Raw genomic sequence first — 19,105 nt, forward strand, 5'->3', positions numbered from 1 at the left:
AACACTTAAACTAATGTGAAATTAATCGTTCCTGCATATATATACTGTTCATAACTCAATCATTTAGTTCACTTTCACAAAACTGTCCAGTAATATTACCAACAACAGATAATTTTGCATTTAATTCAATATTGACAGTGCTCATCCTTAATTAACAAATGTGAAACACAACTACATTATTACATTGTATTTATATCAAAGGTTATCATGGAGGCGAAGTTTGTCATATATACCGCAGAGCAAACTTTTAATCAAGCAAGAGCAACACCGTAGAAGGGCCTAAACCAAGACACAGCTACACCACCGAGTTTGTTATGGTGAAAAATATACTTGCCTCTCAAGCCAAAAATCAACTAACTCTTCCTCTATTATTCACTCCGCTGACGTGAGAGATCCATTAAGGATCTTGGAGCTTCTGTTATGCCTTTGTACCTAAGGCATTTTTCCTCCAGGTCTTTAGGGGCCTCTTCAGAAAGTAGCACGTCCTCATTTACAACACGCTGTCTAGCTTTGGGTCCATTGGGTCTCCTACCTCACACGTCTCTTTCGGATATTATTTTTGTGTATTTGTAGTAGTTGGCACAGAGGAATGCATAATATGACATTCAAACACTTTGTAATGAAATACAATGTTATCTTCACCTTCATAATCTTCACTAACGTCTGTCTGCAACAGCTTGAAACAATATTACCTCAGGAAATATTCGGAGAGAATCCCATCGTGCAACTTGGTAAGAGTGTGGATGATCCTGGTGCTACGGTGGTTGATGACAAGAATCTCCTCCTTTGAAGTCAGTGAGAAGTTTTGTCATTAGTCCACAGTGTCGGCGAACTCCTAGAAAAACAAAAACAAAAAAGGACTTATATGTAAAAAGTATTCTTAATTACACACGAGGGAGTTGACATCATGAATCCTTGCTTAGGGGGCGAGACAGCTGAGTGAACCTGACCCAACGGTAGTAGGTTCGACTCGTGCGACCGGCCATTGAGTGAGGCACCCCCAATCGACCCAACTGTAAAAGGGATTCTTAACTCACCCCATAATACCTCCTTCCTTATCTTCTTTTTCCCCCATTTATATCTATCAGTATTGCTCTCTCATTATATTTCCCTCTGCTTTTTCCTCCTCCTCCTCCTCCTCCTACTCTTCCTCTTTCCATCCATTTCGTCTTTCTCCAAACTTCCTAAATCACAAACCTCATCTCTCCCTTCTTCCTCATTCTCACTCTCTCATTCTCAAATGCATTCCCTCTTCCACCTCACTCCCTGACTGACGCTCCCTCCAAAATTTCTTTCTTTTACTCCTCCCCCCTTTTCCATTTCACTCCCCTTTCCACGTCACGCTTTATCTCTCCCCTTTCCTTCCTATCATCTACTCGTTCCATATCTCATTTTTTTCTACCCTTTTGTATATAAATTCCCCTTCTCTGTCTCCCTACCTCCCTCTCAATTTCTCACTACCTGATGTCTCTCCAGTGCATACTAACTCCCGTCTTCCCTCACCCTCATTCATTATCATCATTTCACCCCACAATCATTATCCACTTCCGCAGCAGCAGCAGCAGCATCTTGAATCTCCCTGTTCACATCACATGCTACCCATCCTTCACACTCGTTACATAGTCTTGTGAATTCCTAAACTCATCTTTCCTTTTCACTCACCTTCGTCCCATCTTACGAGGGTTTGATAGATTATAGACTTGTAAGTAGTGGAGAATCACATGGATATTACTAACAATATAACACTAGTGGGACAATACCAGTTATATATCTAGCCAGAATTATTGAAGTCTTACATGGTCAGTGACGTGTAGCGTTTTTGTTTTCTTCTTCAGTTTGTTACAGTTTGACATTGTTTGTGTACTATTTCTTTTGTATCATTATGAATAAAGGAAGAGATATTTGTTTGGCTTCCCCTCAACGCCAATTAAAAGTTACTACCATGTATAGTGAACCAGAGAGATATATTGAAACGCTCCCCAGAGTAATAAATAACTGACTTGTTTTTCAGGTTGAACTGGAAGCTGTTGTAGATGGATTTCTTTTTATAAGTTTGTAATATTACGATCTAAACTGGACATGAGTTATAATTATACCTATCTGTGGTTCCAGTTTATTCAAAATCTATGTCTGTGCTGTGGATGCTTGTATAATTCATTCTACTCTTCACCCAAATGCTGTCTATGCCTTACAACCCAACTTTTTTTCATGACTATGTCAGTTTGGATGGGTCACTAGTCTCCGTTATTGTTATATATATATCTCGCTATATCTTATATTGGTTTGTATAGCTAACTTTTAACTATTCTTGGTTTATTTTCGTATACTACAAAATGTTGAGTTTTTGTAAATCAAAGTCCACATATTTAGTAATTTGATATAAAAGATCTGATATAGAATTTTGGTACAATTCATATTCCCTATTTGTTATTATTATTTCAGGTTCGTTTTAGAATTCAGTAAGTTTTCTTCAATTCCCCAAAAGAATTGAAGATACTGTGACTTTACTAGACAGGGGACCGTCTTAACTTCCTCAAGTAAATTTTATGTGCTACTATTTCTTACTGAAGATAAAAAAGTAAGAAATTAAAAGTTAAATTTTCATGAGGACAAACGTTTACACATAGGACGAACAATTTCTGTCTTGGAACTGAAGGAGCCTGAAGAAACACAGTGACTCAAGTGGGTCTCTCAGAGGAGAAAAAATATCATATGATGAAGGGAAAAACTTGTAGTCTGCAGTTTCATTTAAAAACCCAGAGGCTAAAAGAGAGGCTCTTGTGGCAGGGTAGTGGATACGACCAGAGAGTGAGTGTTGTAGAGCTGCGGGTCCTGCAGCGTTCTTACATTAGCGTCGCCTGGAGTACCTCATTTATATGTGAGAGGAAAGTAGGAATTTCCAGTAACAATCTGCATTCATAATGAACTGATATAAATGTTACATGTGGTGTCAGGTCATGAACCTTTAACGTGTTAACTCACTGTAAATTTGATGCATAAATGTTACATGTGGTGTCAGGTCATGAACCTTTAACGTGTTAACTCACTGTAAATTTCCGGAGCATTAAATTGCACGTCCTTAGTGACTGCTATCTATCATATATATATATATATATATATATATATATATATATATATATGTTAGCGTGTGTGAAAATTGCAAGTTAGAATTCGCCCGCCTGGGGGGACTAGTGGACCAAAATATCCTGGTGGATGACTTTTTGCACTTAGGAAGTGGAGAAACTTGTGTTCTCTAGGAAAACAGAAAATTCACTTTAATAAAACTTTTGACTGTCACTTTCATAAATAATGTATCTAAGCTAAAGCGAAAAAATCTAACTCGTTAAGTGTAACTAAAAATATGTAATTTTGGTTATTTTCTAACATTATGTTACATATTCTGTAACACTTAATGATAAATACGTATCTTGTGTGGTGCCCTACCTCTAGTGGACATGATTTATACACACACACACACACACACACACACACACAAACATATAGATGTGTGTGTGTGTGTGTATGTGTATGTGTATGTGTGTGTGTGTGTGTATATGTGTGTGTGTGTGTGTGTGTGTATGTGTGTGTGTGTGTGTGTGTGTGTGTGTGTGTTACGTTAAACAGGGTTAATCGGGGATTAAGTAAGCTTTAAAAAACAACTGACGTTTTTGCTAAGTATAAATAATTCTTTAACGCTACAACTTAATGGAAATGAAATCTTGTCTGGTAAAATTTGTTCTTTATTTAAGGCGTCCATTTCACGCTCATGGGATTAGATAATTTTGCTTTATCAACGTTTTTATTCACAACAAAATCTAATTATAGGAAAAAAAAAACTACACCTACAATTCTTTTTATCGAGTAAAAATCTTTCACTCCTCGATGAGAACTTCAATTATTTGCAAGTGAATTAATTTCTAGTTAATTAATGACTGTAGTTTTCTAGCTTCTTCCTAATTATTGGTTCATTGTAGTGATTGTTTTTCACATTATTCAGTTAATTACTACATTTCGTTACACTTTATGTATGAATTCACCCACTAACAAACATCATATTTCTCAATTCCAGGTTGGTGACGGCAGTAAACATCACACTTACCAATACTTCAATAAATAATATGAACTCCAAATACGACGATAAAGTTTCTCCGAGTTAAATAAACGTTAAAGATATTCAGTTCTCTAAATATTTTGTCTAATATAAAAAAAAAACTACTGCTAGTAAGCGGAAGATATACAGACATATGTGAGCGGTGGCCGGAACTGGTGACGTCATCAAGATATCATGATCAGTGTGAAGCAGGTGCGGGATGAGTGACTGAGAGCAGGATGATAAAACTGATGACTGCTTCCCGCTACTACTGCTGCTCCTGCTGCCCGCTCCTTTGGCTTCTCTTCTGCTGCTGTCTAGGTAAATGTTTGTTTTTTTCTCTTTCATTATTCACACGTACGTTCAGGCGTCGGGTAAACTTGGGTACTACACTATGTTCTAATTAAAAATAGACAACAAACCAATCAATAATGAACAGATGAGCTTTGTGGTTAAGCCATTGCGTGGCTTACAACGGTAACTCTCACTAAATCTGCCGCGCTGTATAGAAAACTCCTGAGTCCAAAATGTTTTCCTCGGTAAAAAAAAAATGAAAATATGATACTTTTTCTTTGGGCCAATTACTGCAGCTGAAAGCTGGATACTGATCCACATTGCATAGCTGATTGACTCAGGCCTCTGCCAGTGAATTGGAACCTAGATGGTGTAAGTGAAACTGGGAAGATTGAAATACGAAGTGTAGGAAACATTTTCGATGACGTGATGGTAGATATACGGAAGAAATCAAAACAAGAATTGGACCAACAAACAGCATTTAATAATCTAAAAGACCTAATGAAAAGGGATTTTAACTTCAATTTGAGAAAAAGGCTGCTGAAAATCTCTATTAGGAGAATTTCAGCAGACACCAGAAAGAAGTTTGTACGTAGAAACAGATTTTGTCGCATACGCTGAGACAACAAAGTTCACATGAGTAATTATAACCGACATGATATACTCTGTTGTATATCCGTCCAAACACACACACACACACACACACACTACTATTACTACTACTACTACTACTTTGCTGTCACTCGGAATCGAGCACGACGATCATCCAGCTATGATACAATGATATGAGTTATTAGGGATGTCTCCTAGGTTGGTGAGTTTTGAGGTAACTAAAGAGACCGATACGGGACCCGCAGCGTCGTTCACATTCGTTGCACGTGTGGAGGGCTCCATCTACTCTGCCCCCGTTCTGTGAGTTGGCCCTCATCTAGGAGCCGGGAGTCACTGATGACTGCTATGTCGATGTTATGCCTAGCCAGCTCTTTTGCCACAAGAGCAGTTCTTCTTTTTGGATGCGCATTTGTGACTATATCCAGAAGGGTCCTGACATTCCATGCAGCGACCATAAGTGGTATTATGGTTTGTTTTTGCTTGGATCTGTGATTTTGGTTGTGTTTTCGACCGCATAAGGATGACCTTACTGGGTGCGGTTGCCGAGTCAGGTTGGGTTTCAGGCAGGCGATGTTTAGGGCACCTTTTCTAGCCCCCTCCCCATGTGGGGTGAGCAGAGTGGCTCCCCGAAAGCGCTGCTCAGTCGCACAGACAGGACCGGATTGCACTGCTGCCTAGATCCCAGTGAATAAACGAACATCTTATCTGTGCCGCCCATGTGCAGAGTTGTGGGATAGAGATTCCCGTCGCCACTCGCCTTTCACCAAAGGACTTTTGGGGTGTATGGGGGAGGGGGGTAATGATGATGAGAGGTATGATGTGTTATGTGATGGCTGCGAGTAAGTTGATTTATGTGGTGAGGCAGGAGAACAGGCTGCAACCATACATCTTGGCTCTCCCTTTTCCTGATCCAGTGGTGCAAGTGTTGCAACGACTGGGGAGAGGGATAGTCGCAATGGACTGCTGATAGCCCAGTTTGTTGGGTTTCGCCTTAGTAGCCTGTCCATCAGGCATTGCCTTCGTCCGCCGGTGTAGTCGTTGGGTTTCCATGGTGGTCACCTCTTCCGCCTATACCGCCGTTGGGGGTCTTGTTGGAGCTCTGTAAGCATGCCTGCCTGATGCGGGGCCCCATCACAGATTTTTCGTTTGGAGTTTAACCTGACAAGGTTAATCCACAAGGCAGCGAGGCGCTGGTTGGTAGGCGTCAGGATGTATCCACATGCCAGTGGGCCTATGCGCCATCCCTCTGGGGCCCACTGCTACTCCGAGATCCCGTGCTGATCTAGCCTGGGCCCACTAGGAGGCACAGCAGGAGTCTTGATGGTAAGGAGGCTGTGTACTGGCAGGGGAAGACTTATGCAAGTTGCTTCCCTGTTCGCCACGAGGGCTAGCCAGCGGCGGCAGCTAAAAGCGAGAGGGAGCAAGCAGTGCTTGCACCTTAACACAAACATAATGTTGCCACTCTAGACGCATTTCACCACCCTCTTTGTGGCTGTACGCACACACACACACACACACACATACACATAAACATACATGTAGGCACACGCACATACACCAAAAACTATTGAGAAGCGCGCCATCTGCTGATAAACAGAACAACTTGTTTATGAATGTTTAGACGCAACAGTTCACAGTTTCAATGTTTCATATCCTACAAATCAGAGTTTGCGAACCTTTGGCAACGACTATACATATATAATCATCTTTAAGAGTACAGAAGATCACATCATTGCTATTGATCTACTCTATACATGTGTAGAAAAACATTAAACAAAAAAATAATGATATTTTCACAAAGACATTGATTAAGTATAGAAGTGCTCTTGAAAACAGTCGATCCTTTTAACCGTACGTGTAACTTTCTCCTAACAAAAAGATATCATTCTCCTGTGGATCATTGCCGAGAAGAGAACGTGCAAATACCAGACAACAGATAACATCCTCTACACGTACTGATTTTAATTAACGCATCAGGGGCCCCACAATACATACACCTTGAAGCAGATTAATTAACATCACACCAAACGCCCAGATGACCAAAATCATTCATGTGATCGTAAATCCAAAATTTTTAAGTCTCTTCTGACACAAGAAATTTATAAATGGGTCTTGGGAAGATATATTATGTCTTAACAGTTTCTCAAGAGTATTTTACAGGAATTTCCCCATTCAATGATTTTATAGTTGCACATTAAGGAAAAAAATATATTGAGGTGAATACAAAATTAGTCAAGACATATGCATTTAGAATACTTCAGACATGTTTATTAAGACTAAATGGTAGATTATATTCTGCAGTAGACCTCTTACAGACCTCATATTTTATTCCTTTTACTCTAAGTTGCAAGAACTACACAAGGAAACAGCAGAATTTACCAGTTGTTCATAAGGCGTATCTGTGGGTTAACTCTCACTGGGGGCATCACCCTCTTGGATCACAGTAATGACCCTCACTAGCGCATCTTCTCCTGGCATGAGTCTTCACGTTCGCTGAGCAAGATTTTTCATTTTTCCTCCACTTTATAAAAGCTTCCCTGAGCCAGCCAGTAACTTCATGAACTTCGTCATCAAGGAAGTCTTTGGGGTGAGAAAATGGTTTACTTCCCCTCAAGCTAAAGTAATGTAAAAATATTATATACTATACTATACACGGTAAAACATTGCCTAGTCTCCAACACACGGTAAAGTATAGGCTACATTTATAGCCACACTTGAGAAAAAACATCCCTCACTAGTGAACAAAATCCATCAGTCAATAGATAAAGGGTAAGACAGCCTGGAGATTTGTCATTATTTTTAAAACATTTGTTCTTTCTTATGAGACATTAAATCCTCTTTTGACTCTTAAATGTTACACCACACTGCTGCATCTGCCCAGTTATTATCAGAGTTACATAAACTATCAAAGACTTTATTGATAACATCCATATCCGTAAACGTTATCAAATCGCATATTGGACAGGAGGAGGAAGGGAGGAATAAATAAGAGGAGGAGAGGGGAGATAAGAAGAACGAAGGGTAGGCAAGACGAGGGAGAGAAAGGAGGGGGGTGGATGGAGGAAAGGAGAGAGAGTGAGGGAGGGTTAAGAGTGGTTGGTGAGGGAATTAGAGACAAGGATAAAGGAGAAGTGAAGACGAAGGAAAGGGAAAGTGAAAGAAGGAGAACAAGGATGAAGGAAACAGAAGAAGTGAGAAGGGAGGGATGAATCAAGGGAAATAAAAGAAGGTGAGAAAAGGGAACAGAGGAAACATGAAAGAAAGAATGGTGGAAACAATGAAAAGAAGATGAAAAAAAGAGAGGAAAGATGGGGTGAGGAAAGTAGTGGAGCATTAGATGGGAGACCAATGAAGGATAGAGAGGAAGGGAGGAGGGAAGGGAGAAACGAAAGGGAGATTACAGAAAGAGCAGAGAGTGTATTAAGGACAACGTAAGGGAATAAGGGAGACAGAGGAATATTTAGGGACGCCCGAGTACGAAAAGAAATAAGGGACGAGGAAGAGTGAGAGTGAAAAGAGGCATAAAAGACGAGGAGAAATGAGAGATGAGGACTTGTGGAGAAGGAGGGGGAGAAGAAGGAGGAGGAGGAGGAGGAGGAAGAAGAAGAGGAGGAGGAGGAATAAAGAAGAGGATAGAGGCAAGAGAAGATGAGAGAGGCGCTTCAGGAAGAAGAAAAATCATTTAAGGTCGCCTCCGTCTCATCTGTTCCAAGCGTGAGTTTAAGGAGAGTCAACAGAAGTGAATAATTATGAAATTATTAATGAATATCGCATTGTAAAGATCATGAATACGACGGTAATGAAAAAAATATATAGTTTCATAAAAAAAATAAATAATAAATATCCAACGAGTCAAAAGACCGTCCAGGACAAAGAGAAAAAACACATAGACAAAATGGTGAAATATGACGGGGAAATGAACCACTAAAATGAAGGTAAATAAGGAAAAGAATTCTTAGGCAAGGGAAAGGATAGGATGAAGGGAGAGAGGAAGGGAGGGAAGAGGGAGAGGAACTAATGAACTGGAGAGAGAGAAGAAAGGCTGACGATGAAGGGGGAGAGACTATAAGGATGTGAGGAAAATGATAATGGAAGCAGACCTGACTTGCTTTAGAACAGAGGATGGGTGGGGAAGCGAATGTACATAATGGTTATTAATATGAGAAGAAACACACAATAGCAATTTACTTTGATCCTTATAGTAACACCTCTTATATGTGTCACTCTTATTTCCCATAAAGGCCAACTCAAAATCTTTTACAAGTAGCTTTTTTTTTTCTCTCTCGCAGTTGTGAGTCTTAATTATGAGTAACATTGCCGTCTCTTCCTCACAAGTGGCACTTTCAACTCTCTTAAGTGACACTCACACATTTCATAATCTCTCCTCTTAACTCTCGCCTCGTATAGTGTTCCCATAAACTGCCGGGTATAAATCACTGATGGAGAATCATTGTGTTCTGTAATTTGACAAGAGTTGTAAGTATTCAAGTGAGTTGTGCCAGTTGGAAGACATGTTTCTAGGTCATATTACTCGCTGCGACAAGATATTTTTTTTTTATTTATCCTTAGAAATACTGTAATAAAAAAATAATTAAAAAGGTTAATAGAAAAATTATCACATCTAAGAGCATTTCGTCAAGGTAGTGGACGTTTCCTCCAAATGGCAATGTAATCAGTGTGTCGATGATGGTGTGCTGTCCGTTGTATTGTGTTGGAGGAGGAGAGGTGACAAAATATGTAAGGGAAAAACAGAGAGAGAGAGAGAGAGAGAGAGAGAGAGAGAGAAATGAGTAAGCAATATCATAACACAAGCAGCAGATATATCGATCATCTCGGTCCATCCGGAAAAAAACAACACTGTGAAGGTGACAAGAAAAAGGAATAGGTCATTTTCTTCACAAATACACCGGGTCTCTCTGAGCAAGGTCCTATTACACGGAAGGGCAAGGAATTGTTTTTCTAGGTTAAACTTTCTTTGTTTAACAAATTTTCCAGTCAAAATGTTAAATCAGTACAATATTTCCTTCAGGAGTTTCTCTTACGTTGCTCATTTAGTTATGATACAGTTCTGTGTGTAGCAAGGAGGACTGCTTGACTTTAATAAGGTGAAGAAGAAATTGGAAATACAAGTAGTAAGACAACTTTCACATTGACTCTAAAATTATACTATAGCCATCGAGGACAGCTGATACCGAAATCACAAAGTTCCTGTCAAATGCATAATACATTGAAAAAAAAAATGTGTGTGTGTTTGTGTGTAACTCCTTATTTATGGAATGCAAATATAACACAGATACGTAGATATATCCAGTAATGTTTCCAAATAAAGCTACAGATATCCAATAGATGATTATATTTGATAATAGTAAATAACAGCAATGAGGTGGTGTCTTATGTAAAACACTGAGTCTATTACCATGCAACATCCAGGTGGTATCAACGCCGTACCACAGGACTAAGGATGAGCCCAATCCATAATGCATCCTTATTTAATACCCTGTAATACCGGAGGTCATCAAAGAGATCGTCGTCTTTAAACTCAACACTGCCAACACCGACGCAGTAAATCACTGTAAGAGTCCCGGAGTGCGAGATCTTCCTCCCTCGGGATCATTACCAACACAACATCATTATCCTTTGAGCGCCGCACCCTACTTCAGTAATACATTACCGCGTCTTCACTCTTCCCTGAGTCATCAGCTGTGCTTTGTTCCAGGTGTACCTAGATAAAGTGTTTCGAGGAGTAAATTGTTCATGGGTATACTTCCGAGACGGATAGGTTGACTTCTGCCATTCATAATCTAGTCTCATGGCGCTGGTTTATTTAATTTATTTTTTCTCTCTCAACCCATATTGGAGCGTGGGAGGAGTGTGGGAGTTGGAGCATGGCTGAACCCGGTCTAGGAATCTGGGTGGGGTACAAAGGCCGTCTCACACCGAAAGCTGGGCTAGCACGCTAAGCACGTGTGCTACGTCATGCGCCAGTGTAAGCTACCTAATTTAAAACCAATGCAAAAATTCAAAGACGCGGCTTAAGAGTTTGGAGTGTGACTGGTTCTCCGTCTTGGGGCGTGGGAGAATATTGACGGCTGTAGTGTGCCTACTCCATCGTCTTGGGCCATAAAAGTGGTCCTTAGTACAAAGTTTATTGGATATTCTGTTCTTACTGGTGATTATTGAAAACTGGATGTGTATGATAATGAGGGTCGTTTGGAAGTTGTGTTTTGTGTTGGTATGTAATAATTTAAGACTACGAGGAATATAGCAATCTAAACGTTATATAAATAACTATTTTGACAGTGGACCAAATTTGGTTTTCCTATTGTCTGGTCTTACTCCAAAATGTCCTCTGTTGTCACCAATTTTCACGTCATATAATGGCCGAAGTGGCCCTCGTCCTCATCTGCGTTAAACGTAAACACCATCTCCAGTTTCCCTCCTGATGACGTCGTTTCATCCCAACATATTGGTAAATTCCTTCCCGTTGCCATTAACCTCTACCGCCACCCTGATGATATTTGTCTTACCGAGATCCCAAGCTTGATATGTCTCATTGTGCCTTTTATTCTTCGTCTTGTGTTTCACTTATCTCGTCTATCCCTTTGTCGAGAGTATTCCTCATTCTCTTTTTTTTTTTTTGTCGTGTACATCCTTTTTCTCTCTGATCCCTTTCTAGTTGTCGCATGTCCACTTCATTCCTTTGTCGTGTGTCCCCTCCACCTCATCATATTAGCTTCTGGTCTGTTCACCTCTGTTGATTCAGTAATGATCCTAATTGGATTGTAACATTGTTCTGTCTTCATGACCAACATCTCAGAGCTTTCATGTGTTTTATATCACAATTAGTTGACCAGGTGCACTATTATTGCTGTGTCCTGTGAACATTACACATACTTCAATCCCACAGGGAAAAAAATAATCTTACAACGTTCATGAATTGTGGCCTCGGTTCACAAGTGACTTCTCTTGAATAGATTTCAAGCCCATTATATTTCTGTTATATTTTGCCAGCGCTGTTCGTGTACAATTGCAAGATTATAACAATTATATATATATATATATATATATATATATATATATATATATATATATATATATATATATATATATATATATATATATATATATATATTTATATATATATATATGTCGTTATATCGGAGAGAAAGAGAGAGTGAGAGAGAGTGTGTGTGTGTGTGTGTGTGTGTGTGTTGCCTTGATTTTTTATGATAGGACTATATTCTGCAACGCCTCCACTTCATCAGCGAGTAGTACTGATTAATTTGCCACAATGGGGGGATGTCAGATGGGTACCGGCTCTCAGTTTCCAGGGACGAGTCCTCAGGCAAACCTGACAACCCCACGCGACGCCACCTTAACTCACACTTAGTATACAAAAGCGTCGTTATTCTGCATCTTGTTTCGTTACTTTTTACATTGATTACTTTATTCACCGTTGCTAACACTTTATTCACCGCTGCTATTACTGTATTCACTGTTGCTATTAAATGTGCAATTTGAGGGAAGTGAAAAGTTTCAAATAGGTAATATTAGATATACAAAATACGGAAGGTAGAACATCTTCCATGAAATGTGTCTCACTATAAACCGTAGAGAGCGAGGGACAATACAAGAGGACAAAATCTGTTCCAGTAATACCATTGTCAGCAGCGGAGAACAACTTTTACACGAAACAAAAATATATCTTCTAGGTTCCACATGGCTTTTCATCTGAAATACAAAGGGCTCATGGAAAAGAAAACAGCAGATCCAATATTCAGTCTTGAACTTTTGGGGAAAGTTGCTGCATTAATGCGTCCTTCTGAACAAAGTTGAATTGGACAGACGTTATAAAGTGTGTTCGTGAAAGATTTTGACGTTAGCTTAGGTTAGATTAGGTTGGGTTATTGATACAATGTGATTAATGAAGTTTTTTTTTTGTGCAACCCAATTACTCCATCGTTATAACACGTAAGACCATGACATCTATGACAAAAAGCTCAACGCACAAAATTAACTCTCAGTTCTCTACTTCCTTAAGGACAGAAATCTGTTCACTTATGATAACGGCAAAAAATGACTGTACTTCTCGTGGAGCAACAACAGGGAAAGCGGCGCATGAGGACAAAACTATACATGTAAGCACTTAGATCATGATGGCCCATGATAGTGCAAGACTTTCAGAGGTATAGGCAAAAAAAAAAAAATAGGGAGTTAACGTTATAATTCAAGTTGGCTCCCTGATGTTACTAAGACAGAGCTGATCTAACAACTGTAATATCGGAGACTGAATATTGATGAAGACGTATGACGACTCTCATCCCCATCTGCACTGTTTGTCTCCTACGCCCGAGTGTGACAAGCAAACAACACTGTGTGGACTGAGGCAATCTCTGCTCTTGTCCTTGACACTCAACATTAACCTCGGATAATGTTGAATATATTCTAAGCGGCCCCCTGTTACTAACTTATTAGGGTGTGAATTTAGCTGTAAACTGAATATATTATTAGAGGAACACCCTGGATGGCCACGAAGTAAATTAAACTTAGAGAAAATTTCAGTTTATTGAACAAATTATAACCTTTGTTAATATCTCAGGACCCAGAACTTAGTACAGTTGAGTGAGTATATCTAGCTTCATTGTGACATTGATACTGCACATTTCTTGATTATTAAAACAACAACGGAATATTATTTATCAGCCTGTAAGGTGATCTGGTAATGCTGGAGGTCCGTATCATCAACTCTAACAATGCGGATGTCGTGGGTTCGTTCCCTATATGGGCCCTATATGAACCAACCACCGTGGCTCAGTGGCTAAGAGTCTGGCCTTCCATTCCAACATAGACTTACAAAGGTTTGGTTGGACAAAGACTGCATAGTTGTGATTATTAGTCTCTGTTAATTATATCCGGTACAACTATAACCAGTTTAGTAGAATTGGTTCCAATGTAGTTCAAAGGTAATAAATATTATACAGAATTCTACGATGTTAACACAGGCCGCCTCCTCCTCTTTTGAATTCAATGGTCATGTTAATATCCACGAGTCACTGTTCGTCTCTAAGTAATTGTATTTGGACTACCCCTGTGCCGCACTATAACTTGGTGGCCGAACTTCTTACCCTTTAGTCAAATAGTTGATAAGTTAAGATTAACTAATCTTTAACACTAGAAGCTAAGACTGCATATAAATTCTTTATTTTAGCTTCTAGAATAATTAAATATAAGTTCTGAAACGTCTATGGTCCGGAGTCGATGGAAATGCACTAAACTAACACGGAGGAAGGACTTGAAGCAAAGAATGGTACAACTATAATGTTCTCACCTGTGTTTTGCAGGTACAGGTGCGGACGGTAGGTGGAGAGGTCCTCAGCCGGAGTTCGGAGAGGCAGAGAACACGGTGAAGGTCCAGGAGGGTCAGACTGCCCGGCTGCCTTGTGTTGTGTTACATCTTAACGACAGGGCGGTGAGTGTTGTATTAAGTGCTATGTAACCCACAAATAACATAGTAGTGAATGCTGTCAAAATTCACTCCGAAAGGACGGTGATTGTTTTAGGTTCTGTGTATTTTGTGTCGTGTTTTCAGTTCTCCCTTTGTAAATTGTGCTGTAGTTAAAATGGTGTTTATTTATGCTACGTATAGTTCTGTGTTGTGGTGTATGTTGTTTTATCTATCCCCTTCCATTATTTTCTTACTTTCCCATATAATCTACAGAGCAGCTTGCCGATTGTTTTTTTTATTACGTGTTGCTGAGTGTTACATATACTGCTTTTTGTAGAAAATGAAGAACAGCAACGAGGAATAGGAGTAACTGACATTCGCAAGGGAAGCAGGGTACAGGAAAACAGGAAAAAACAAGAGAAACAAGGGAATGTGAAGAAACAAGAGAACAGGAGACAGCTTCCTCCCTTCCCTGGGACCCGGCATTAGCAGCACGTCTCACGCTTAAAGTTGCACGGGTCAGCATGCAGCCTTACGTCTCCCTATCTAATGACCTCCAGCTATGGCACATGTCTAACAGAGTGTGACGCTACTGCTTGGTGCGTGTGTGTGTGTGTGTGTGTGTGTGCGTGTGTGTGTGTGAAATAAGCACCCCACAAACACCTCGGGTACAACTGCATTATGTTCACATTTTGATTGTTTAGTGTTCAGTCTTTTGGTTTACTGTATATTGTGTTCTGTTTTGCGTTGCCTGTCGTGTACTGACTTGTCCTGTGGGTCTTGTATTATGCAAGATCCTGTTGTCTCGCTTTCTCTGTTGTATTCTGTGTACTGAATAGAGTTCTTTAGTCTGAGATGCATCCTCTGTTTCATGCTCTAGTTAACCTCAATGCCAATCGTTGTACTAGAAGAGGGAGAGAGAGAAAACAAGACAGGGAATCCTCATGAAGATTTCATTAATAGAACTGTGTGATAGCTTGCTTAACGCTCTCGAGGCAGACTTACCACCCCATAAAAATTGGAGTAATTCTCACTTGTCACCTCAAGGAGTACGGACATAATCCCTGTTACTCCTCCAGCTAAATCCCTCCTCACTGTGTAACAATGAGAGGTCAACTGATTTACTTTCTTTTTAATATTTATTATCTAACCGCCTACATTTCTATAACTACGCTGGACATTTTGGTAATGTTAAATAGTAAAACATGCATGGAATTTAATTTAAAATTCAGCTGGACAAGAGATTAATATATTATTAAAGAACGACATGCGCTTTAGAGAGATGTAATATTATTTATTATATCAACCTTCTATGAATTTAATTTTATTGTCAAAGTCGTGTCTAAAGAGCGAACAGTTTCCATGAGCCTTGTAAAAGAGAATAGAGGTCAGGTAGAAATTTATGGCATATTCATGTTAAAAAGAAATAAATCCAAAATATATAAAAGCCTCCATTTTGATACTCACTTGGAAATTTGTGTTCATACATTACAACATTTCTATTTCCATCAAGTATAATCATTATTTCACTGATTCGCCTGGTAGAATGTCACGCACACACACACACACACACACACACACACACAAGCACAGCGGTATATAAGAGTGTAACGAGCAAGTCAACAATTTGTATAATACCTTGAGTGCCACATGACCTAACAAATTGAACAACTGTGTATAGAGCAGCACAAGGGACGGGTGAAGGGGATGAAAATGATATATTTTATTCAAGTTTACCTTCTTTCAGAGTCTATTCAAAAGTTACATACCATCAGCAACCCAGTCCGTGTATATGTAGTGTTGCCTTGTTCTCAGAGACGTAAAAAAAGTCACTAATTGAATGTTTACTTGTTAAGTTCAGGTGACTTAAGATACCGAGATGTTAAGATTATGTTTGTAAGTTGTTCCATAGAGAGAAATCTGATAAAAAGAAGAAGAAGAAGAAGAAGAAGAAGACATCATAAAGAGACTGAACAACGCAGACGAGATAAGTCGAAGGAAAAACTCGACTAACCAACCGCTCTCCAATTTCCAAACAGTCATAGAAAACCCTAATCGGACTATTTCACATTTTGTGCGCTCTTTTGAGATACTTGGAACAAATGGCAAACCATTCAGACTTTTTCCTCGAGCATTCCATCTGATACTGTTTCAGCCGAACTATTGAAGCCCATGATGACTCTTCAATGAACGAATACTGCCGTGTTGTTCCCGTTTCTTCATCTCCACAAATAGTAAAAAAATGCACAGTGCCAGTGGCCAGACTATCAGGAGTATTGGAGCCACAAGAAGCTATGGATATGAGCCAAGGGAGAACTACAACCCTATCATCCCCATGGTGAGACAGACGCGAGACAATCAGCTTAAAAGGTAATGGAACGAACACTGCAAACACAAAACACAGGACATTCTCGAACCAACACCAACCAACACAGTAACGGTGAGATACACTGCAACCATTTATGGCTTCTGAAAACATTTCATTGAGTGTAATGGATAGGGAGATGTACAATGCTGTCAGCTAGAGTCTTCAGGTGTAGTGAATGAAAAGTAAGGTGTCAAGGATAACCAGACACTGAGGAGAATGTGAGGTGCGGCTGGAGGTCCCTGGTGAGAAAGGATCAGAGGAGTACTTGGGTATTGTCACGTGGACTGCTCCTGGATAACGTGAAATACCTGTCGGCGCTTCTCAGAGGACTGTAGTCACTCTGGTTCGTCATAGTTTTCAACGTTTCGAAGGACAACATCTTTTCAATTTTCATTAATGTGAAAGAATCGTTGTTCCCGGTTGTGTTGGTGTCAGTTCTCGTATGAAGCATATGATAGCAACACGCACAGGGATGTTGTTAACAGCTTGAGTCTGGTGTCAGGGGCCGCAATGTTAAATAAAATAGAAGATACGTGAAGTTAAAGATACAGCTGTTGTTTCTAGCGTCACCAAACAACCAAAGTCTGAGAACATTACCACAATCCCTTCTTCTTTTATAATTGCCACCGCCATTGTCATAACCACAATAAAATCACCATCCACCATCATCATCATCATCATCATCATCATCATCATCATCATCATCCCTACTGCCAAAAGTAACACTGTTCTTACCACCACCATCATCTTCATCACCACCACCACCACTATCATCACCTCCTTCATCATATCTAACCACCACCTTCATCCCCACTACCACTATAACCACCACCACCTTCATAATTTCCATAAACTCCTTCACCACCAACTTCCGTGTTGCCGCCTGTGAAATATACAAACAGAAACAACTCAGCTACACCGTCTTCCCCGAAACATCAAACTACTTCCACACCAACATGAGGTTGGTTCTCCTCTCGCTGAGGCTCTCTATGGTGGGACATTATTAAGATAATTCAGTGGCAAAGTTTTGATGTAGGACTCGGAGGAAATCTACAAAGTGGTCAAAGTTTTAGTTGGACTGAATTTGTACGTCTTTGAACACGGGGAAAAATATGAGATAAGTTAGGTAATTGCTATGTCAATAATGGTAGTCGGGAACTGTTTTAGTGAGGGACGTATGGCCCGTATCTCAGGTGGTATACAGGTAATGCGTAACGTAGTTCTTGTTTAGCTATTTTTTTCAAGTTGGGGACATTGAAGACGTGGCAATACAAGACTGTGATAAGTCACATATTGTGGACGAGTAGGCCTAATATTATCTGCCATAACGGCTACACACACTAAGAAAACTACTGATGAGTTAACACCATCGGAATTGATGATCAAGTGACCCTAGATAACTCGTAACTGGAAATTGAAAGTTAAGACAGGTAGCAAAAACAGCTGTCCTTGTAAAGAACTCACAGAGCATACTCAATTAACAAACTTATATTATTTCATAGAAGCAAATATATAAAATATGATTTTCAGATATAATTCTTTTGGGTAATGACAGTATTTAAGCGGATTATAAGACCTTTGAGTTTAGAATATTAAGCCAAAGCCCAGAGCATATTAGTGTGTGCTTAATTTTTAGAATTGGGTCATATAAGTTGATGGAATTCGGCGTGAAGTATAAAAATATTGACAATATTTCAGGAAAATTGTGTGGAAGAGACAAACTCGACTCCCTCAAATAACTGTATGAAGGGATGTAATATAAAAACTATTCCAAACTGCAGTTAGGCTAGAGGAGGGAGTGTCCAGTTATATGTATCAAAAAAGTAAAAAAAAAAAAAAAAATAGGTAGATAGAACAAACTGACATACAGCATTCGGGATAAACCTGACAACTTGGCTGTCAAGCACTGACACATGATACGAGGAAGTTAAAGGGAAACTTTTGGAAGTGACTCTCAGATATTCAGCTCACACAAAGGGTGGGGGTGATGTTAGCGCACAGGAACTCCAGAACAGATGCTAGACAACAACAATAAAGTCAGTGTTAATGGTTCTCTGGGAATGAAAGTAAAGAAAACTCCCTATTTGGGCTTCCTGTGTTCACTGTCCCAACCTAAACATTAAAATTGCGCCCCAGTCCTAAGGAACTCCAACCACAATGTGCTCTTAAAAGGTATTTGTCGAACATGTGTTCCAGTTAAGTGATTTCCCTAATACTAGAAAGTCTTTTAATCAAGTTTTTGTGTAGTGTTAGACCTCCTACTATTCTGTATTCATGTTACTTAATCCTACACATC

At 39.6% G+C, this 19,105-nt stretch overlaps 1 protein-coding gene across 1 annotated transcript in view; it reads left to right on the forward strand.

Moving 5' to 3' along the window:
- Positions 1-4,069: 4,069 nt before the first annotated feature.
- The window catches only part of LOC121874842, a 30,941-nt gene continuing 15,905 nt past the window's right edge, over positions 4,070-19,105 (forward strand). The window contains exons 1-2 of the mRNA XM_042379126.1: positions 4,070-4,411; positions 14,338-14,465. Of these exons, the coding sequence (XP_042235060.1) occupies positions 4,330-4,411; positions 14,338-14,465 (210 nt within the window). The 5' untranslated portion in view covers positions 4,070-4,329. The remainder of the gene's footprint in view (positions 4,412-14,337; positions 14,466-19,105) is intronic.

The sequence above is a fragment of the Homarus americanus genome, unplaced genomic scaffold, assembly GCF_018991925.1.
Source record: "Homarus americanus isolate GMGI-L3 unplaced genomic scaffold, GMGI_Hamer_2.0 scaffold56009, whole genome shotgun sequence".
NCBI classification, from domain to species: Eukaryota; Metazoa; Arthropoda; class Malacostraca; order Decapoda; family Nephropidae; genus Homarus; species Homarus americanus.